Source organism: Hylobates moloch, unplaced genomic scaffold, assembly GCF_009828535.3.
Source record: "Hylobates moloch isolate HMO894 unplaced genomic scaffold, HMol_V3 SCAFFOLD_15, whole genome shotgun sequence".
Taxonomy (NCBI): Eukaryota; Metazoa; Chordata; class Mammalia; order Primates; family Hylobatidae; genus Hylobates; species Hylobates moloch.
Genome location: NW_026652290.1, coordinates 93521531 through 93543575, shown reverse-complemented (window position 1 = coordinate 93543575; position 22045 = coordinate 93521531). Strand labels below are relative to the sequence as shown.

At 46.4% G+C, this 22045-nt stretch overlaps 2 protein-coding genes across 6 annotated transcripts in view; one reads left to right on the top strand and one right to left on the bottom strand.

The window, feature by feature from the left end:
• SAFB2 (scaffold attachment factor B2) overlaps positions 1-667 on the bottom strand; it is a 36354-nt gene extending 35687 nt beyond the window's left edge. The window contains exon 1 of the mRNA XM_032177248.2: positions 398-667. Within this exon, the coding sequence (XP_032033139.1) occupies positions 398-583 (186 nt within the window). The 5' untranslated portion in view covers positions 584-667. The remainder of the gene's footprint in view (positions 1-397) is intronic.
• Positions 668-942: 275 nt separating this feature from the next.
• The window catches only part of SAFB (scaffold attachment factor B), a 46764-nt gene continuing 25661 nt past the window's right edge, over positions 943-22045 (top strand). For 2 of the 5 annotated variants that reach the window (XM_032177244.2, XM_032177241.2), the window contains exons 1-4: positions 943-1264; positions 4249-4333; positions 20422-20486; positions 20568-20774. In XM_032177244.2, coding sequence (XP_032033135.1) covers positions 1076-1264; positions 4249-4333; positions 20422-20486; positions 20568-20774 — 546 coding nt within the window. In that variant the 5' untranslated portion in view covers positions 943-1075. Of the gene's footprint in view, positions 1265-4248; positions 4334-20421; positions 20487-20567; positions 20775-22045 lie in introns of those variants that run through there. The other 3 variants (XM_032177245.2, XM_032177242.2, XM_032177247.2) reach the window with 2 other exon arrangements.

The following is a 22045-nucleotide window of genomic DNA, read 5'->3' as shown; positions in this document are numbered from 1 at the left end:
CCCTTTCCTGTAAATGCTCTGGAGTCCGCCAGACACCCATTCTCCGGAGGAGGAAACTGAGGCACAGAGAGAAAGGCACCTGCCCAAGGTCACAGAGCCAAGGCTCGATCAGGAGCCCCAGGAGGGGTCCCGGGGCCACACTGGTTGTCGAGAAGACCGGACGCTGAGCGCGCTTGAGGAGAAAAGGTGGAAGGAGAATAGGATGGGAGGCACAGAGAGGGGCGGTGACGGGCCAAGGTCACACAGCCGGCCCCCCGGGTGCCCGACAACTCGAGCCGGGGTCGGCCAAGACGCGGGGCGAACCCAGGGCGCCCCGGGTCCGGGAGCCGCGGTGACAGGTGCTGGCGGGGGCGTGCCCGGGCCTCCTGCGCCACCCCCGAGCCCCGCGCCGCCTCACCTTCTTGAGCCGCTCCATCAGGACGCTCTTGTTGCCGCCCGTGTCCAGGTTCCGCTTCTTCAGCTCCGCCCGCAGATCGATCACCCGCAGCTCGCTGAGCCGCCTCGTCCCAGTCTCCGCAACGCCCGGGCCGAGAGAAGCCGTGCCAGGGCCCGAGTCGCCCGACCCGGGCAGAGTCTCCGCCATCGTCGCGTTCCTGTCTTCGCCACCAACTCAGTCGCACACCGCCGGCAGCTGTAGCGGCTCTGAACACAAAATGGCGCCGCCTAACAGGAAAACGCACTCGTTTCCTCCCGCCCCGCTTTGCGGCCGCGCACGCGCACGCGCACCGCCCCCCCACCAGCGCACTTAGCAGCAAGGACGCTCGCGCGTCGACCAACCGCGCGTTCCCCGGCACAACGCGCAGGCGCTGAATCTGCAGCTCGCATGCGTCCCGGCAGTTCCCGGCGGGAGGCTGACGAGGCCTAACGCGTCTGCGCACATCCCCGCGTTGTTCTCACTGCGCATGTGCAGTTGCAACCGAGATAGTAGACCCTGCGCTTGGTGCGCCTGCGCAGAAGCGAGGCGCGCCGGGGAGACTGGAGCGGTTCCCTAGCAGGCGGCGCCATTTTGTGCTAGGAGCCTGATAAAACCGGCCCGGTTCTGTGGAAAGTGGGCGGCGGAGCCAGGGTCCCTGGAATGGCGGAGACTCTGTCAGGCCTAGGTGATTCTGGAGCGGCGGGCGCGGCGGCTCTGAGCTCCGCCTCGTCAGAGACCGGGACGCGGCGCCTCAGCGACCTGCGAGTGATCGATCTGCGGGCGGAGCTGAGGAAACGGAATGTGGACTCGAGCGGCAACAAGAGCGTTTTGATGGAGCGGCTGAAGAAGGTGGATTTGGGGCCCCGAGGGCGGGCACAGGGTGGGTCTGGGGTCCTCTTGGCCGCGACGGTGGCTCGCGGGCCCTGGCGTTCGCCCCCGGCCCCGTTCGCGGCCTCCCCGGACCTGGCGCTCTCGCGTCCCCCGGCTCCTCCGAGGCCTCGGCGAGAGTTCCTTGGCCGGCCTGGCCTGGGTTCAAATCCTAACGCCGCATTGGGGCCAGGAGAACCAGAAAAACGGCACGCGTGCAGGAGAAACGGTGACGGGTGACATCGTCCACTGAGAGGAGGGTTCTCCCTTCATCTCGTCCCCGCCTCCGTACCTAGAGGGGAGACCCTGAAACCCTCACTTTTTAGGCAAGGGGAAGGGACTTGGCCAAGGTCACACGGCCGAGGACGGGCGGCGTCGGGATTTGAACTCAGGCCCTGAGCCGGCTGCTTGGTTTCCCCAGGGAAGATGCTTTGTGACCCACGGGGCACCGACCAGCCTGAATCCGGGCTGATTTACAGAGGAAACACCCGTAGGACATACTCAAAGGGAAAAATAGAAAAAAACGACCCCAACCTAGTTTTCACGGTTTGCTGGTACTCGCCCGGTGAAGTAACATGGCAGGAAGGAAAAGTGGTCTTGACGGTAGCGATCTGAAATGTGAAATGAGGGGAGACCTGGGGTGGACTTTAAAACCAGCCTCAGAACTGCCCAGGAGGCGGGCAGAGCCTGGGCTCCCCCAGGTCGGTCAGTCTCTCTGGACTCGGGGACCCTGCCAGCTCTCAGTGGCCTGATTTGGGCATGGGAGACCTTGAACCCCTTCTGAGTCCTCTTTTCTTAATTTCTTTTTTTTTTTTTTTCTCCTGTAAAAAAAAGCAATAGGACTTTGGTTTGGGGATTAAATAAGGTTGCGTGGAGCAGGCTTGGCGTGCTGCCTGGCGCATGTAAACACTCGGTGTGTGGTTGCCATCACGATTCGCTTCTCTCTATGCCACCACAAGTCCTCATTTGCAGATCGGGGGCTCTAACGCCTACCTTAGGAGATTCAAAGGGATCCCTAGGAAAAGCAGAGTCAAGTAAAGGTTAGCCACCTGCGGTTTCCTTATTCCTGTCGGTTTCTTTCTCTGCCTTTCTTCCACCTGGCTACTCTGGGACCTCTCCCCTGTAGTTGCTCCGCCTGGCCGCCCACCCCCCAGTCCCTGCAGGCAGTGGGGCTGGTGACACATTCCACCATCCTGGCTCCGGAACTACAGAGATCACAGGGCTTTATTATTAATTGGTGATGAGAAGAAGTAGTGATTATTTTTTTTTTTCCTGATGAAAAACCCTGGGCTCAAGGGTGGATAGTTGTCTCCGCCAGAGTCACATGGGCCTTTTAAAAGCTCAGGCTTGTGTTTCTTTTCACTGTGGATTCTCTCTTTACTCAGATAAGGCAGGAAGTCCATTGATCTACATATTTACCCAGAGAAAATGCAGAGAGTGGAGATTGGCGGCTGGTCAGGTGTGGTGCCCTGCCACCAGGGCCTCCCATCAGCTAAGCCAAATTAAGAGGCTTTATCCTTTTTTTCTCCCTGGACGGTCCATAGGCCTGAAAAGCTGCTGTGATCTTCCTGTCAAGCTGGTGACTGAGACTTCCCATCACTCACTGTCATCTCTGAGAGCACAGATTTGTTCCTTTTTCCTTCTCCTTTTCATTTTCTTCAAGATGTCCCAAAACACGAATACCGCCAGCCCGTATCCCTGTCTGCTACTCAGCCAAGCCCGTCTGGAGTTCCTGATCTCATTCTCTTCCTGTTTCTGTCATCCTGTTGGTGTCCCTTTCTTGGTTTATTTTTCCAGGAAGGGCAAAAGAGCAAAAAGGGGAAACAGGACACCTGCCTAGGGCATTGCTTCTCTTCTCCTGGTGGTGTTTCACAATTACCTGTCCCTGGGAAAAGAGTGAGGGACTTGGTGATTGTACTTTTCCTTGATCCCAGGAAATAACTTCAGTCCCTTTTCTGGCTTCTGAGAGGAGAGATTTTTGTTGCTGGTGGTAAAGATGAGGTGTGGAACCCCCAGGCCCTATCTCAATTCAGACTTACCCACCTGGGAAACTTTGAGGCTTCCAAACCTCTGCAAATAAAACACAGTAGATGAAATGATGTAAACAAAACTTGTGCTCATGGGACAGGAGAGTAAAGACTGGAAAAGTTATCAGTAAAACTTAACCTGAAGCTGAATTTCTAGGGATGTCATCGTGATTGACGTGTTCGGTACTGATGGCTTAGTTGATGCCAGGCACTGTGCTGAGGATGGGCATAGTTGAAGTGAATGACAGTCCTGGGGTGGGAGGCTGGGCGTGCCAAGAAATTCTTATAATTCAATATCCGATGAGGCACAATCACGTAGTGGTTGAGAATGAGGTATTGGAGTCAGTCGTGAATGTACATGATGGGGATCGGATGAGGTCATGCGTGTCGTGACGGGTCTCATGCGTAACACACAGTAGGATCCCAGCCAGTGAGCGTTAGTATTCCATCCACACAGTACTGAGTACAGGCACGGTGTGGAGGAAGTCCCTGGAGGATTAAAGAGTGTTTTGTGAGTAAAGTCAGAAGAAATGGAGAGTGTGCCTTTCCCTTTTTGAGTTCTTCTGGGCTTAGGAAGAAGATGAACCAGATAAGCCTACTGTTTGTTGAGTGCTTCCTTTTCATGGCTAATAGAGTCCTCACAACTGCCTTCCAGGGTAAGTACTATATTATTATTAGCCGCATGTTCCGGAGGAAGAAGCAAAAACTGAGCACCTAAGTAAACCCGCCTGGGATCACCCAGCTAAGAACTGGTGGCGTCAGTCGGTCTCCAGTGTAGAGCGAGATAACAGATGAGTGGATGGGCCACAGGCCCTGGGTGGTGAGGGCGGCAGCAGCTTTTTGATCTTAAAAATACAGTTTCCTTGTCACCTGAAGGCTCTCTGAAAGCAGAATGTGTGCTGGCTTTTTGGATCAACTTTACTTTTCCCTTCTTTTTAGGCAATTGAAGATGAAGGTGGTAATCCTGACGAAATTGAAATTACCTCCGAGGGAAACAAGAAAACATCAAAGAGGTCCAGCAAAGGTATGGAGGATTTCATAAGCAAGTTTCATGTTAAGTGCTTTCTTCAAAACGAATACATTGCTAATGTGCCTCATTTACTTGTCTGTGTGTTGGACTTGTGAACCACTCTGAACTGGGAGCCTTCAGCTAAGCTTTGCATTTTCTTTCAAGATCTCTCTACTGTGTTTTGTTTTCTTGGTATCTGGGAATTCCAACGGAGGATGGAAGGAGTATTTGTCCTTTATTCATTTTCCTCTGTAGATTGTCAGTGGTCCTTAAATAAGGAGTCTTTCGGGAGTCAGTCACAGTGGTGTGTGCCTGTAATCCCAGGCAACTTGGGGCTGTGGTAGGAGGATCACATGAGCCTGGGAGTTCAAGACCAGCCTGGGCAACATAGCAAAACCCAGCTCTACAAAAAAAACTTTCAAAGGCCAGGTGTGGTGGCATGCATCTGTGGTCCCAGCTGCTTGGGAGGCTGAGCCGGGAGGATTACTTGACCCCAGGAGGTTGAGATCAGCTTGGACAACATAGGGAGACCCCCATCTCCACCAAAAAGAAATTAGCCAGGCATGATGGCATGCACCTGTGGTCCCAGCTACTTGGGAGTTTCAGGAGGGGGATCACTTGAGCCCAGGAGCTCAAGCCTGCAATGACCTAACGACTGAACCACTGCACTCCAGCCTGGGTGACAGAGCAAGACCCAGTCTCTTAAAAAAAAAAAAAAGGCCGGGTGGGGGGCACAGTGGCTCACACCTGTAATCCCAACACTTTGGGAATGCAAGGCAGGAGAATAGTTTCAATCTAGGAGTTTGAGACCAGCCTGGGCTGCATTTATCCACCGCCAAAAAAAAAAAAAGTACCTAGGCATCGAGGCATGCCTGTTTTCCCAGCTACTTGGGAGGCTAAGGCGGGAGGATCATTTGAACCCAGGAGTTCAGGGTTGCACTGAGCTATCATGGCACCACTGAACTCCAACATGGAGTCCAAAAAGTATTTAGGACTGCCTGAGCCTCCTATTTCTTGGACTTGGAGAAAATAACATCCCTTTTAAACAGCACTTGGCCAAAACAGAATTTTCACTTTAGCATTTCTTTTAAAAACTGCTTATACAGTAAAAGTCACATTCCACATGACATGACTCTCACCATCTTACCGAAATCTCTCTTGCCCATCCCCCACGCCATGTGCTTTAGTCGGGCCCCAAACACATGATTTACTCTCCTGGTTCTCTGTGACTTCCTCCGCCCACCCGTCCCTATCTGTCTGCCTTAGAGACCTAGTTCCTCAAAAGACAACTGATCCATCCCACCAATAGCAACTCGTCTCCTTGGGTCCTCTGTCCTCCTCTGGTAGTTCCTTATACCTTGGTTTAATATTTATGTCATCTTGCCTTCTGTCAAGACCAGATTGATGAGGACTAGGGCTGTGTCTTGTTTGTCTTTCTTTCCCCTTCAATGGTTTAACTTGGTAACACTCAACTATTGGCTTAAGAAAGAATCACCTGAAGGCAGGGCGCCGTGGCTCACACCTGTAATCCCAGTACTTTGGGAGGTTGAGGAGGACTGATCACCTGAGATCAGGAGTTCGAGACCAGCCTGGCCAACATGATGAAACCCCGTCTCTACTAAAAATATAAAAATTAGCTGGGCGTGGTGGCGGGCTCCTATAATGCCAGCTACTCGGGAGGCTGAGGCAGGAGAATTGCTTGAACCCGGGAGTTGGCGGCTGCAGTGAGCCCAGATCGCACCACTGCACTCCAGCCTAGGAGACAGCAAGACTCCATCCCCCCAAAAAAAAGAATCAGCTGAAGCTGGGCTTGTAGACCGAATGTTCTCTTGGTTCATGTAGAGTTTTTCCTATCTGAAATGCTTGGGACCAGAAGGGTTTCGTTTTTTGGATTTTGTGCGGTATTTTCGTACACATAATGAGATAATCTTGGGATTGGGGCCCAAATCTAAACAAGAAATTTGTTTCTCTTACACCTGAAGATAATTTAATACCATATTTTTTATAACTTTATGCATGAAACAAAGCTTTCACTAATGTTTTGACTGCAACCCACCACACATCAGGTGTGGAATTTTCTACTTGTGGCAAAAATATGTCAGTGCTCAGAAAATTTCAGAGTTTCAGATAGGGTTGTCCAACGTGTAATTGAAGGCCTGGTTCTCAGGGCCCAAAACTAAATGAAATAATAACTAATACTTGGTGGTGAAGTATTGGGTTTAAATATCTGAGAGTCAGGCCCCAGTGTCAGCCACAGTGTTTGGGGTAAGTGCTGGGAGAACAGCAGAATGAAGTCACTTCTGTGGCTCATGATACATTGCGTGTTTTTGCCTTTACTCAAGTAAACTTCTGCCAAGGCAAAAAGTCCCGGAAAACCAATGGAGAAAGAAATCATAAAAGCAAAAAACAGAGCCTGTGGATCTCCTTTTTTGTTTTCCTTTTTCTTCTGATAAAAGCAAATACTTGTACTACAGGCTTTTATTGCGTTTTTGTTTTGTTTTTGAGATGGGTTCTCACTCTGTCACTCAGATGGAGGGTAGTAGCGCAGTCATAGTTCACTGCAGCCTCGAACTCCTGGCCTCAAGCAGTGCCTTCACTTCAGCCCCTCAGAGTGTTTAGATTTCAGGTGTGAGCCACTGCACCCGGCAGGTTTTAAAATACATGCATGGGAGTAAAAAGCAGAAGTTCCTTCACAGTCAGGGGACAGCCCACTACTAAAAGTTAGGCATACTTCTCCGGACTGTGTGTGTATGTACAATGTTTAAAAGTAAACTTAGGCCTGGATTACAGAGCAAGACCCTGTGTCTAGAAAAACAAAAAGTTAAATAAAAGTCAATGAGCCGGGCATGGTGGCACACACCTGTAGTCTCAGCTACTAGGGAGGCCAAGGTGGGAGGATTGCTTAAGCCCAAGAGGTCAAGGCTGCGGTGAGCTGTGAGTGTGCTTCTACATGCCAGCTTGGGCACAGAGTGGGGGGTGGGGGGAGACAGTAAATATATAGGTATGTGCACACACCTGTATGCATATATTTTTTTCATTAAAAAACCCGTGATCTTGCTATACAAAATCTCGTTTTTTAACAGGCTAATAATCTTCTGTGTGAATAAATATACCACATTGTAGCCCATCAGTCTTTTTATTACTAGACATTTGGAGATTTTTGTTTCCAATTATCACTCGGTACTTCCAATGTTCAGTGTTTGCATGAACCAGAGATAAATAACTTTGTGTGGTCAAAGTAATGTAATTTTTGATAACTTAGTGAAAGGAGAATTCTAGACTCCAAGGATATGGCCTTTTATTTTCACATAGCTAGTTTACAAATAGCTGTCCCGGCCAAGCTCAGTGGCTCATGCCTGTAATCCTAGCACCTTGGGAGGTTGAGGTGGGCAGATCAAAAGATCAGCTTGGCCAACGTGGCGAAACCCCATGTCTACTAAAAATACAGAAATTTGCCAGGTGTGGTGGTGGGCGCCTGTAATCCCAGCTACTCAGGTGGCTAAGGCAAGAAGATAGCTTGAACCTGGGAGGCTGAGGTTGCATTGAGCCAAGATAGTGCCACTGCGCTCCAGCCTGGGCGACAGAGTGAGGCTGTCTCAAAAAAAAAAAAAAAAAGCTGTCCCAACAGATTGTACCCTACCAACAGTGGGTGAGAGTGCCTATTTCACTGAACTCAACATCAAACTTACCTTGTTTGCCTGTTACCTTGTTGCCTGTTATATAGAAGAAAAGTATTTCATTGTATTTATCTGCATTTTTCTGCAGGTGAGATTTTCGTTTGCATTTCTTCACAGATTGTATTGCTTCTGATAATTGGACATTTGTGTTGTCTAAATGGCCTTTTCATGCCCTTTGCTGATTTCCGTGCTGGGTTGTTTGTCTTATTGAGTTATAAGGACTCATATAAAATGTTTCCATTGTTTTAATCTGTCATTTGATTCGACTTGTGGTATTTTGATCACTAGGCTTCTAGATATTATGTTGTGCTTTAAAAGAACTTCTTAGGCCGGGCGCGGTGGCTCACGCTTGTAATCCCAGCACTTTGGGAGGCCGAGGCGGGCGAATCACGAGGTCAGGAGATCGAGACCACGGTGAAACCCCGTCTCTACTAAAAATACAAAAAAAATTAGCCGGGCGTGGTGGTGGGCGCCTGTAGTCCCAGCTACTCGGAGAGGCTGAGGCAGGAGAATGGCGTGACCGCAGGAGGCAGAGCTTGCAGTGAGCCGAGATTGCGCCACTGCACTCCAGCCTGGGTGCCTGGGTGACAGAGCGAGACTCCGTCTCAAAAATAAATAAATAAATAAATAAATAAAATAAAAGAACTTCTTTGCTTTTAAATTATAAAAAATATGACTGTAAGGCCAGGTGCGGTGGCACACGCCCGTAATCCCACGAGGCAGGTGGATAACCTGAGGTCAGGAATTCAACACCAGCCTGGCCAACATGGTGAAACCCCGTCTCTACTAAAAATACAAAAATTATCTGGGTGTGGTGGCGGGCGCCTGTAATCCTAGCTACTTGGGAGGCTGAGGCACGAAAACCGCTTGAACCTAGGAAGCAGAGGTTGCAGTGAGCCGAGATCACGCCACTGCACTCCAGCCTGGGCGACGAGTGAAACTCCGTCTAAAAAAATAAAATAAAAATAAAAAAAAAACTATATAACTATGTTATATAGAGAAAGAATAATATTTATGGTTTTATTTTTACATTTTACATTTGGAGGTTTAATTCATTGAGAATGTATTTTGCATGTGATGTGAGGTAGGTAGGGATCAGAATATGAAACATTTAGGCTGGGCATGGTGGCTCACACCTGTAATCCCAGCATTTTGGGAGGCTGAGGTGGGCAGATACCTGAGGTCAGGAGTTCGAGACCAGCCTGGCCAACATGGTGAAACCCCATCTACTAAAAATACAAAAATTAGCTGGGCATGGTGGCAGATGCCTGTAATCCCAGCTACTCGGGAGACTGAGGCAGGAGAATCGCTTGATACTGAGGCAGGAGAATTGCTTGAGCCTGAGAGGCGGAGGTTGCAGGAGCTGAGATCATGCCGCTGCACTCCAGCCTGGGCAACAGTGCAAGACTGTCTCAAAAAAAAATGAAAAGAAACATTTATCATCAGAAAGATTACTTCTGCCCCTCCCAGTGTGTCTCCCCTCCCCACCCCTGCAAAAATAAAAGTCGCTGTTGTGATTACTTTCACCAAATATTAGTTTTACCCATTCTAGAACTTCATGTAAAATGGAGCCATGCAGTACTAGCTCTTTTGTGTCTCATTTGTTGTTTTGTTTTGCTTCTTGTAATCAGTTTTATTCTAGAAATTTACAGTACATTTTGATATCTGATAGGGCAGATCTGTAAGTTTTCTTGAATTATTTTCAACTACTTTATCAGTGGGTTTTATCAAGATTTTAACTGAAAATAGAGGGACCGCTGTAACGTAAGAATTCAAAATGCTTTAAAATTCCAGAAAGCATATCTCAAGTAATCTCAGTACTCCTCCTATTGCTTGGACTTGGAGAAAATAACATCCCTTTTAAACAGCACTTGGCCAAAACAGAATTGTCACTTTAACATTTCTTTTAAAAACTGCTTATACAGTAAAAGTCACATTCCACGTGACATGACTCTCACCATCTTAGCAGACTCTTGAAATAATTATCACAGGCTGTGCGAGATGGCTCTCGTCTGTAAGCCCAACAATTTGGGACACCGAGGGAGAAGGATCACTTGAGCCCAGGAGTTGGAGAGCAGCCTGGGTGACATAGTGAGACCCCCATCTCTCCAAAAAATTAGAAAAATTAGTCAGGTGTGATGACGTGCATCTGTAGTCCCAGCTACTCAGGAGACTGAGGTGGGAGGATCGCGTGAGTCCAGGAATTTGAGGTTGCAGTGAACCATGATTGGGCTGTGATTGCTCTCCAACCTGGTAACAGGGTAAGACCCTGTCTCGAAAAAATAAAATAATTACCAGGAAACTAAATTTATTTCTAGTGTCATCACAAAGTACAAATTAGTAGGATGTTTTATGGTGTTTGAGAATGTTTTATAACTGGAGATGCAAAGTTGGCCTGTTTGCTTGGTTAAGTATTACCCAATCCTGTGCTGCTGGCTTGTTTTGTTTAGTTTTTGTTCATTTTGGCAATTTCATACTTAAGTTGCAAGAATAATGCAAGGAATTCCCATATACCCTTTACCCAGAGTCCCCAAATATTGCCATCTGACATTTGCCTTGTCCTTTTCTCTCCTTGTACGTATATTTTTACTACGCCGCTAGTTAAGTTGCAGGGCGCATATGCCCCTTTGCCCTACATACTGCGGTAGAGCAAGGATATTACCTAACTGTAGATGTCCAGATCAGGAAATTAACATTGATACAATACTGCCATCTCCTCTTAGTCCTCATTTAGATTCAGTAGTTTGTTCCGATAATATTCTCTATAACTCAGGCAAAAAATGTCCAGAGTCACACGTTGAATCAGGTTGTCATGTTTCCTTAGTTTTCTTTAATCTTGAACACTTACACGTATTTTGTAGCTTGTTTTTCTGTTTGAATTGTTTTGGGTTCTCCCCGCCCCATAATAAGGATCAAGTTATACGCTTGTCAGAAATACACCAGACATGTTGTATTCCTGTTTTTTGTTTTGTTTTGGTTTGAAACTGGGTCTTGTCGTGTTGCCCAGGCCAGAGTGCAGTGGTGCAATCGTAGGTCACTGCAACCCTGAATTTCTGTGCTCAAGCGATCCTCCCACCTTGGCCTTCCAAAGAGTTGGGATTACAGACATGAGCCACCACGCCCAGCCTATATTGTCATCAGAGTATACTATCCAGAGGCACATGCTGTCAGTTTGAACCGTTACTGGCCATGTTAGCTGACTTGAAATGCTATTGGCCAGGTTTCTCCACTGGTAAGTTACTGTCTTCCTTTTCACAGTTACATTTGTGGGGAAGATACTCTGAGACTTTGTAAATATCCTGCTCATCCTCCATTAGTTTCAGCAACCACCAGTTCCTGTCTATTCATTTATTCTGGTGGTTGCCAAATGGTGATTTTTTTAATTTTGTTATTGTTTGTTTATTACTTGGTTTACTGCCTTAAGGAATAGCTTGCCCTTCGCCCTAATTTATCTGTGTGAACTTAGATTATTTTATTCCATAGGTTGAAAGCCTTTATGCTTATTTACTACAATGTGCAAAACGTTCTATTGGGAACCCTGTCAGACAGGCTCCCCTGTCATTTCCACATGTTCATGCCATTCTTTGGACACTTTTTTACCTTCTGGAATGGCAGGGTACTTGAGTCTCTTCTTATGCTTTTCCTGCCTTTTCCCCAGAATCAGCCATTTTTTCCAGTTGCCCTGGGCCCTTTTGAGGAGAGGTATTAGGAACCAGGGTCTGGGGCCGGGCACGGTGGCTCACGCTTGTAACCCCAGCACTTTGGGAGGCCGAGGCAGGCGGATCATGAGGTCAGGAGATCGAGACCATCCTGGCTAACACAGTGAAACCCCATCTCTACTAAACATACAAAAAATTAGCCAGGCGTGGTGGCGGGCGCCTATAGTCCCAGCTACTCAGGAGGCTGAGGCAGGAGAATGGTGTGAAGCCGGGAGGCAGAGCTTGCAGTAAGCTGAGATTGTGCCACTGCACTCCAGCTTGGGCGACAGAGCGAGACTCCGTCTCGAAAAAAAGAAAAAAAAAAAGAAAAAAGAAACCAGGGTCTTGGAACTTAGATGTACTTTTGTTACTAGGATGTCAACTCCTGGGCCAGTGCTTGGTTTGTGAGATCTACTGGGCTGATTGTACCTCAGGAAATTAAGTACTGTTAAAGCAATCTGAAGCAAGCCAAAGACAACTTAAGAAAGGTGACAAAGCCCTCGTGAACAGTTTGCCAAACTTGCTAGCTGGTTACAATTGTTAATCACTTCTCCAGGATTTTTTAGGTGACAGTTACATCATTAGTGAATCAAAGAATTAAGCATGTTGCCAGATTGACAGCGAAATGTACAGAACATTCTTAAATAGTAAATACAATTAACAGGAAATTTTCAAGTCCTGCGAAATCACTAATTGGAGAAAAATTTCCTAGATGTGATGACTTTTTATCAGAGAAAATTTTCCTAGATACGATGACTTTTTATCAAAAAATTGTCAATTTTCTCCAGAGTAACCTGAAAGGAAATTTTATAATGTGTTCCATAAGGCCGGGCGCGGTGGCTCACGCTTGTAATCCCAGCACTTTGGGAGGCCGAGGCGGGCGGATCACGAGGTCAGGAGATCGAGACCACGGTGAAACCCCGTCTCTACTAAAAATACAAAAAATCAGCCGGGCGCGGTGGCGGGCGCCTGTAGTCCCAGCTACTTGGAGAGGCTGAGGCAGGAGAATGGCGTGAACCCGGGAGGCGGAGCTTGCAGTGAGCCGAGATTGCGCCACTGCACCCCAGCCTGGGTGACAGAGCGAGACTCCGTCTCAAAAAAAAAAAAAAAAATGTGTTCCATAATAGTCTAAAAAGAAAATGCACAAGAATAACTAAAATTCTTGGGGGGAAATACAGGGATTTCCTCTAATTTTGATGATAGGATATTGCAAACAATAGAAAGTTTGAGGGTTTGTTCATTTGATGGTGGGGGAAAGCTCTAATCTTACCTCTTCTTGTGTAAAATAGAAATTCCAGCTAGTTTAGTGCTTTCTATAATATAGTAATAAGAAAGACCTGAAGTAAGAATAAAGCTGAGAAACAACAAAGAGAAATTTGGCTACATAAAAGTTTTAAGCCTCTGTTAAGAAAGATACCCATAAGGTATGCAACAGTCTGAGAGAAAATATTATAGCACAGAATAAGGAAGAGACTAATATCCAGAAAGCATTGGATGTTCTGACAAATCAGTAAGGGAAACAGGCAACCCAGTCAACAAGGAGCAGAGACTATGAACAGGCAATTCACAGATAAATGAAAAAGCATATGTGGCCTAGAGACCAAAAGATTCCCTTGCTGGTAATTGGAGAATAGCAAATTTTGAAATGACATAAGATTTTTGCCTATCAAACTGGTAAAAATTTACACAATTCTGCAAGCTGCGGTGACTCACACCTGTAATCCCAGCACTTTGGGAGGCTGAGGTGGGCGGGTCACTTGAGGTAAATAAAGAGTTTGAGACCAGCCTGGCCAACATGGAGAAACCTCGTCTCTACAAAAAAAAAAAAAAAATTAGCTGGGCGTGGTGGCGCGTGCCGGTAATCCCAGCTACTCGGGAGGCTGAGGCAGGAGAATCGCTTGAACCCAGGAGGCGGTGGTTCCAGTGAGCCGAGATCATGCCATTGCACTCCAGCCTGGGCAACAAGAGCGAAACTCCATCTCAAAAAAAAAAAATTTTTTTACACAGTTCCTGGTTTCCCACATGGGCGAGGGTAATGGGGAAGGTGTCGGTGTTGGAGACAATAAATTGCTACAGCCTTTTTGAGAAGGCAGCTAATGTGGGGAACTGCCGTAGCATGGAGTCAAAGATGGAGGTGGATCAATATGCAGTACATAAAAATGTCCAAGGCGGCCGGGCGCGGTGGCTTATGCCTGTAATCCCAGCACTTTGGGAGGCCAAGGCAGGCGGATCACCTGAGGTCGGGAGTTCGAGACCAGCCTGACCAATATGGAGAAACCCTGTCTCTATTAAAAATACAAAATTAGCTGGGCATGGTGATGCATGCCAGTAATCCTAGCTACTTGGGAGGCTGAGGCAGGAGAAGCCCTTGAACCCGGGAGGCGGAGGTTGCGGTGAGCTGAGATCGTGTCATTGCACTCCAGCCTGGGCAACAAGAGTGAACTCCGTCTCAAAAAAAAAAAAAGTCCAAGGCCTGTTAGTTTCTGTAACTTGTGTCATTGCTCACTAAGATTTCATCTCATCACAAGCTTATTTCCATATGTATCATATAATGTATATAGACCCAAGACGATGTCCTGAAGCACCACCAAGCTGGGAACGTTGGTAACCTCTTAAGAGGACAGTAGGGAAAAGGGAAGGTATTATAGCTTTATACTTCCTATACTTGGGAGGATGAATCTTCTGTTACTGCAGTAAAGTTTAATGGGTATATTTGCATAATTAGGGAAGTGTGTTTGTGTAATCAAATCAAAAAGTAATGAGCCACCCACATGTGGCCCTGGGTACTATGGGAGCATCCCAGCAGAAGTCCAGGGCAGCAGAGTCAGCGGTGAGATTGGACAGTCTCTGAGGCAGAAGCTTAACAGAAGGGAAGAGATGGAATCCCAGGCAGGGAGCTACGAGCAGGCGATAGAGGCGACGACGGTAATGCCCATAGCTGAGACCACAAACTAGGGTGAAGAGCTCGGGTAGAAGGATTCGAAGGGCACATTGGCCATGATACTAAAGACAAATCAATGGCTCTTTAGTTTTTGCCAGAGAGTTATACTTTTCCCATTTGCATTCATTTTTGGTTTTTTTAGATGTTGTTTTTCTTCTCTGGAGAATAATGTCTTTCCTCAAGTAGTGATGATTAATAAACGTTCCAGTCAGGGATGTGCTTTATATGTTGAAGATTAAACATTTTGAAGATTGCATGTTCTCTCGACATTTCCAGTCACTTTTTACCTCGGGGGAGTTTTCCCCTGAGAAGGATTTGGCTGCAGTGTACCTGTACATACTGCTTGGGAGAAAAATGGTCATCGAAGTGGAAAACCCTGATTCTGTTTGATGAAAATCTAGTACCCCTCCTGAGAAAGAGAGAACACAGTATGAAGGGCAGCAAGTTTCTGATAAGTTAGTAGATTTTTCCTATTATCTGGAATAGGATTGGACAGAAACCAATGTACGTATCGTAGAATTGTAGCAACTTTATCAAATATAATCATTCTGTGGCAATGCTCTGATATCTCTTCCCAGCATGTTTACAGAGACCACTGGGTTGAGTTCCAGCTGTTTTATAGACCTCGAGGCATGTTTTGCCAAAGAAATAATGGTATAAAATGGAGATGGATTTCCCAGCCAGCTGACCAAAACATCATATATTGAATTCTGTTATTAGTTTGATAGTCCCCTATCTTTGTAAATAAGGTAATTCTAAAAATATGAATGAAATTAGAATATTAAACCTCAATTACAGTACAAATAATTAGGTTTGGAGTTTGTGTCTTTGGCTTTTCTTTTTTTCTCCCCCCAGGATGTTACATATTTATCCAGTTACAAGAATAGTTTCTAGTATAGACAAATTAATGTCTTGTTCACTTTTTTTTTTTCTTTGAGACAGGGTCTGACTCTGTCAGCCAGGCTGAGTGCAGTGGCACAATCTTGGCTCACTGCAACCTCCGCCTCCTGGGTTCAAGTGATTTTCCTGTCTCAGCCTCCCGAGTAGCTGGGATTACAGGTGCCTGACACCACGCCTGGCTAATTTTTATATTTTTAGTAGAGACAGGGTCTCACCATGTTGGCCAGGCTGGTCTCAAGCTCCTGACCTCAAGTGATCCACCCACCTTGGCCTCCCAAAGTGCTGGGATTATAGGTGTGAGCCACCGCACCAGACCTTGTTTCCTTAATACTGCTTGAAACAACACTTAGCCTTAAAAAATTTGATTTTCGGCCGGGTGTGGTGGCTCACGCCTGTAATCCCAGCACTTCAGGAGGCCAAGGCGGGTGGATCACAAGGTCAGGAGATCGAGACCATCCTGGCTAACACGGTGAAACCCCGTCTCTACTAAAAATACAAAAAATAAGCTGGGCGTGATGGCGGGCGCCTGTAGTCCCAGCTGCTTGGGAGGCTGAGGCAGGAGAATGGCATGCACCCGGGAGGCGGAGCTTGCAGTGAGCTGAGATCGTGCCACTGCACTCCAGCCTGGGCAACAGAGCGAGACTCCTTCTCAAAAAAAAAAAAAAAAAAAAAAATTGATTTTCAGGCTGGATATGGTGACTTGTGCCTGTAATCCCGGCACTTTGAGAGGCCCAAGCAGGAGACTCACTTGAGAGCCTAGGAGTTCAAGACCAGCCTGGGCAACATAGTGAGACCCCACTGCTACACAAAATACAAATATTAGCTGAGCATGGTGGCATGTGCCTGTAGTCCCAGCCATTTGGGAGACAGGTGGGAGGATCCCTTGATGCTGGGAGGCAGAGGCTGCAGTGAGCCAAGACATGCCACTGCACTCCAGCCTTGGTGACGGAGTCAGACCCTGTCTCCAAAAAAAAAAAAAGAGAGACTATTCTTCACATTGGGAAAGAGGCCTGGCAGGAAGTAGTTTTCCCAAGGTTGTGTGTTTGATCAACTTTTCTCCCATGTTCTTCAAAAAGCTGAGCACCGCCTTCTATGAGGAATGCTAGGAAGCTATGCTGGCAGTAGCTCTAAAACACGAAATGATGCTACGTTATGCCTTGCCTTTGAGATGTGGTCTTCCAGAGTCTATGTCATGGATTTCATCCATGTGATTTTATTCTTCACATGGAAGATAGTCAAAGAGTTTAATTTGAGCACGCCTATTCTTGACACGAGAAATCTCATTTTTGCCATGCCTAATGACTTCCATTGTTGCTTCAGTTCTGTTATTTCTGGTATCATCGTTTACATTTTTCTATTCTCTACTCATTTTATCATTTGTATGAAAAAGCAAATGACTATATAAATACTGCTGTTTGGATGAAGGTGCCAGCATGCCTGCCCCTGTGAACTGTTGCAAATGTTATAAATCATCAATTAGTAAGAAAAATTGGGAGGCTGCGCAAGGGGAGTTGGGGAAATGACTTCCCTGTTCTTAGCATTGTTGGCTGACAGGAGAAATATGAACCTAAGAAGTTATGCAGCCTCTTGATGTTTTTCACATTTTTTAAAATTACCAAACTCTTTTTATTTTATTTATTTTGAGATGGAGTCTGTCTCTGTCACCCACACCAGAGTGCAGTGGCACAATCTCATCTCACTACAACCTCCGCCTCCTGGGTTCAAGCAATTTTCCTGCCTCAACCCCCCCCCGAGGAGCTGGGATTACAGGCACTTGCCACCGTGTCCTTCTAATTTTTGTATTTTTAGTAGAGATGGGGTTTCACCATGTTGGCCAGGCTGGTCTCAAACTCCTAACCTCAGGTGACCCGCCCACCTCGACCTCCCAAAGTGCTGAGATTACAGGTGTGAGCCACCACGCCCAGCCTAAAATTACTAAACTCTTGAAGAAAAACCTGGAGTTAAGCCATACCTTCCAATCGTCTTTTAGTTTCTTTTTTTTTTAGACAGTCTGTCTTGCTCTGTCACCCAGGCCGGAGTGCAATAGTGTGTTCTTGCCTCATTGCAATCTCCACTTCCCGGGTTCAAGCAGTTCTTCTGCCTCAACTTCCCAAGCTGGGATTACAGGCGCCTGCCACCACGCCCGGCTAATTTTTTTGTATTTTTAGTAGAGACGGGGTTTTGCCACGTTGGCCAGGCTATTATCAAACTCTTCTCTTGACCTCAGATGATCCACCCGCCTTGGCCTCCTAAAGTGCTGGGATTATAGGCATGAGACACCACGCCCGGCAAGTATTTTCTATTTAGAAAAACATGATAATGCTACATATCTAAAACTGGAACAAGAATAACAGATCAGTGGAAGAGAATGGAAAGAAGTAATCCCAGACATAAATACAAATATAATACTGAGGAAGCCAACATTTCAAATTGGTCAGGGGCAAGTACTATTTAGTCAGTGGTGCTGGGAAATCAGTTTCCAAATGGGACAACTATTGGGAAAATAGCCTCAATCAACATGAAACTGAGAGAATAAATGTTTAAAACTTCAAAAGAACTAAATACAGGTGTATATTATGTAGCCTTCAGTATGGAGGAGGACATCCAAGCATGAAGGTATAAACCATTTACATTTTAAAAACAATTAATAGCTTGGCCACATAAGAGTGAAATGGGCCAGGGCGCGGTGGCTCACGCCTGTGATCCCAGTACTTTGGGAGGCTGAGGCGGGTGGATCGCCTGAGGTCAGGAGTTTGAGACCAGCCTGGCCAACATGGTGAAACCCCTTCTCTACTAAAAATACAAAAATTAACTGGGTGTGGTGGCAGGTGCCTGTAATCCCAGCTACTCAGGCAGGTGAGGCAGGAGAATCACTTGAACCCAGGAGGCAGAGGTTGCATTGAGCTGAGATCAGGCCACTGCACTCCAGCCTGGGTGACAGAGCAAGACTCTGTCCCCCCCAAAAAAGTGAAGTGTACTCAAAACCTGTAAACAAAATTAAAAAACTGGTAAAGAACTGGGAAAATATGTTTTGTACATACGATATATACACTTCAAATGATGGGGGATGGAGCCGAAGTTTTTTTGTTGTTGTTGGTTTTTTTGTTTTGTTTTTTGTTTTTTTGTTTTTTGTTTTTTGTTTTTTTTTGAGACGGAGTTTTGCTCTTGTTGCCCAGACTGGAGTGCAACGGCACGATCTCGGCTCACCGCAACCTCCGTCCCCTGGGTTCAAGCGATTCTCCTGCCTCAGCCTCCCAAGTAGCTGGGATTACAGTCATGCACCACCACACCTGGCTAATTTTGTGTTTTTCTTTTTTTAGTAGAGACAGGGTTTCTCCATGTTGGTCAGGCTAGTCCCGAACTCCTGCCCTCAGGTGATCTGCCTGCCTCGGCCTCCCAAGTGCTGGGATTACAGGCGTGAGCCACCGCGCCCAGCCAGAGCCGAAGTTTTTAAATAGTGGGGTATAAGTCAGAAATTTTTAGAAAAGTACAGGTGATCAACAACAACAAAAAGCAAATGACTCAAAGCAATTTGAGTAGTCAGGAGATAAATTCGTGTTAAAACAGTATTCCTTTTTTTACCTAGCATATTGCCAAAGATAAAGAAAAACAGCAAATTTTTAATAGAGATTCAAGAAAAAAATTTTTTTTTTTTTTTCCTGGAGACGGAGTCTCGCTCTGTTGCCAGACTGGAGTGCAGTGGCGTGATCTTGGCTTACCGCAACCTCTGCCTCCCGAGTTCAAGTGATTCTTCTGCCTCAGCCTCCTGAGTGGCTGGGATTACAAGTGCATGAGATTGGCACTTTTTAATTCGCTGTTGATGGAAATGTATAAGTTAAAAAAAAAAAAACCTGCCTCTGCAATTTTGTTTTGTTTTGTTTTGTTTGTTTTGTTTTTGAGACAAGAGTCTTCTTGCTCTGTCACCCAGGCTGGAGTGCAGTGGCATGATCTCAGCTCACTGCAACCTAAACCTCCAGAGTTCAAGCAATTCTCCTGTCTCCGCCTCCTGAGTAACTGAGATTACTGGCATCCGCCACCACAACCAGCTAGCTTTTTGTATTTTTAGTTGAGACAGGGTTTCGTCAGGTTGGCCAGGCTGATCTCAAACTCCTGACCTCAAGTGATCTACCTGTCTCGGCCTCCCATTGTGCTGGAATTACAGGCATGAGCCACTGTGCCCAGCCCCTCTGGAGTATCTTGATAGTATGTAGGTTTTTTGTTTTTCTTTCTTTTTTTTTTTTTAAACCGAGTTTCACTCTTGTTGCCCAGGCTGGAGTGCAATGGCGCAGTCTCGGCTCAGTGCAACCTCCACCTCCTGGGTTCAAGTGATTGTCCTGTATTTTTAGTAGAGAGGGGGTTTCACCATGTTTTCCAGGCTGGTCTTGAACTCCTGACCTCAGGTGATCCGCCCACCTCGGCCTCCCAAAGTGCTGGGATTACAGGCGTGAGCCATCGCACCCAGTCCTTCTTTTTTCTTTTTAAGCATTAAAAATATGCATACTCGGGCGTGCGCAGTTTCTGTGGGAAAACATGTTCCTTAACTAAAAGGCAGCACATTTGCAACAAATACTTTTTCCCTCAAACAAGGACACTTGGGATAGGAAGAAGGGCAGAGCTGAGGACAGGTCTGATCCTGTTCAACTTTACTAAGAACCTGTTTTCTGCACTTCTACTTCCACAGCTCAGACAAGAACAGAACCTCTTCTGCTTGGGGGTGGGGCAGGGCTGTCTTGTCCGGAATGCCTCATTCCTGGATTAGGAAGTGTCCCTAAGTAGTGAAGTGTCTCAGATGTTTATAAAGTGACCACTTCCGTAGTGCTCAGGGCATTGTTGCTTCTGTAAAGTGCGTATCATTTGATCTCATGCTGTAAATGATTCTGTCTTCAGGGCGCAAACCAGAAGAAGAGGGTGTGGAAGATAACGGGCTGGAGGAAAACTCTGGGGATGGACAGGTATGTGCAGCCTTGCGAGTGAGTAGCGTGGTGGATGGACCAGTGGCCGTCACATGATGGTTCGGTCTGGTTGTGTCACAGGAGGATGTTGAGACCAGTCTGGAGAACTTGCAGGACATCGACATCATGGATATCAGTGTGTTGGATGAAGCAGAAATTGATAATGGAAGCGTTGCAGATTGTGTCGAAGACGATGATGCTGATAACCTCCAGGAGTCCCTGTCGGATAGTAGAGAGCTAGTCGAGGGGGAAATGAAAGAGCTTCCGGAGCAGCTTCAGGAACATGCTGTAGGTAACCGGCAATGTCTCTAGAATGTGCCCTGAATGTATCAGTTCCACAATTAAAATAGGTGATCAGTTTCATATTGGGAAGTAAGTTGTTCTGTAATGCCAGTTCAGTAGAATAAGGGTCAATTGGTTCAGATTATTCTGAACCAATTTGTTTTGTTGAAAAGTGATGTCTTATAACATTCACACGTACTTGCCATCCATTTGCGGCATACAGTATGAGACATTTTGAGGACAACCATTCAGACCTTTCCTGTTGCAGGACTTGATCTGTGGTGTTACGGCCTAGGTACCTTGAAAGCATTGGACTAGGAAGAGGTTAGAAGTTGGTGTTTTCCTGTTAAGAAGCAATTGTTGAGCTGGGGCCTTGATGCACTCCTGTAATCCGGTGACTCAGAAAGCTGAGGCAGAAGGAGCAGCCCAGGAGTTCAAGGCTGTACTAAGCTATGATTGTGCAATTGAACTGCAGCCTGGGTGGCAGAGTCTGACAGAACCCTATCTCTTGTTTAAAAAAAAAAAAAAAAAAAAAAAAACACAGCCAATTGATACCTATCTTAAGAGTTAACCTCAAATATTAACCTGGATATTGTTTTTAAACCTAAACTTTTCCTGTTAGAAACATATCAAATGAATAGTAAGATTATAGTGGGTAGTATTTCCTGAATACTACCTACCAGGCATTGGTATTACGCCCTTTCTTTCTTTTTTTTTGAGACAGAGTTTTGCTGTTGTTGCCCAGGCTGGAGTACAGTGGCGCGATCTCTGCCCACTGCAACCTCTGCCCCCTGGGTTCAAGTGATTCTCCCCCCTCGGCCTCCCAAGTGAGTAGCTGGGATTATAGGCGCCCACCACCAAGCCCGACTAATTTTCTTGTATCTTTAGTAGAGACGGTTTTCACCATGTTGGCCAGGCTGGTTTTGAACTCTTGGCCTCAGGTGATCCGCCTGCCTCAGACTCCCAAAGTGCTGAGATTATAGGTGTGAGCCACTGCGCCCAGCATGTGCCCTTTAATTCTTTTAATAGCAACATGAGATGCTGTTTTCCTCATTTTCAGTTGAGGAAATTGGGAAGGCAAGAACTAAAAAATATCTCCAGATGACACACAGCTCATAACAGAATAAGAACTAAGGTCAGGCTAATTCCAGAGGCCATGTACTTAACTTATGTACGATGTTGTCTTGGTGCCATTAATTTGATATTAATTTCATTTACCTGATGATTAATGTTTGTCAGACAGAAAAAGTGATGCATATGAGAAGCCGTGGGGCATC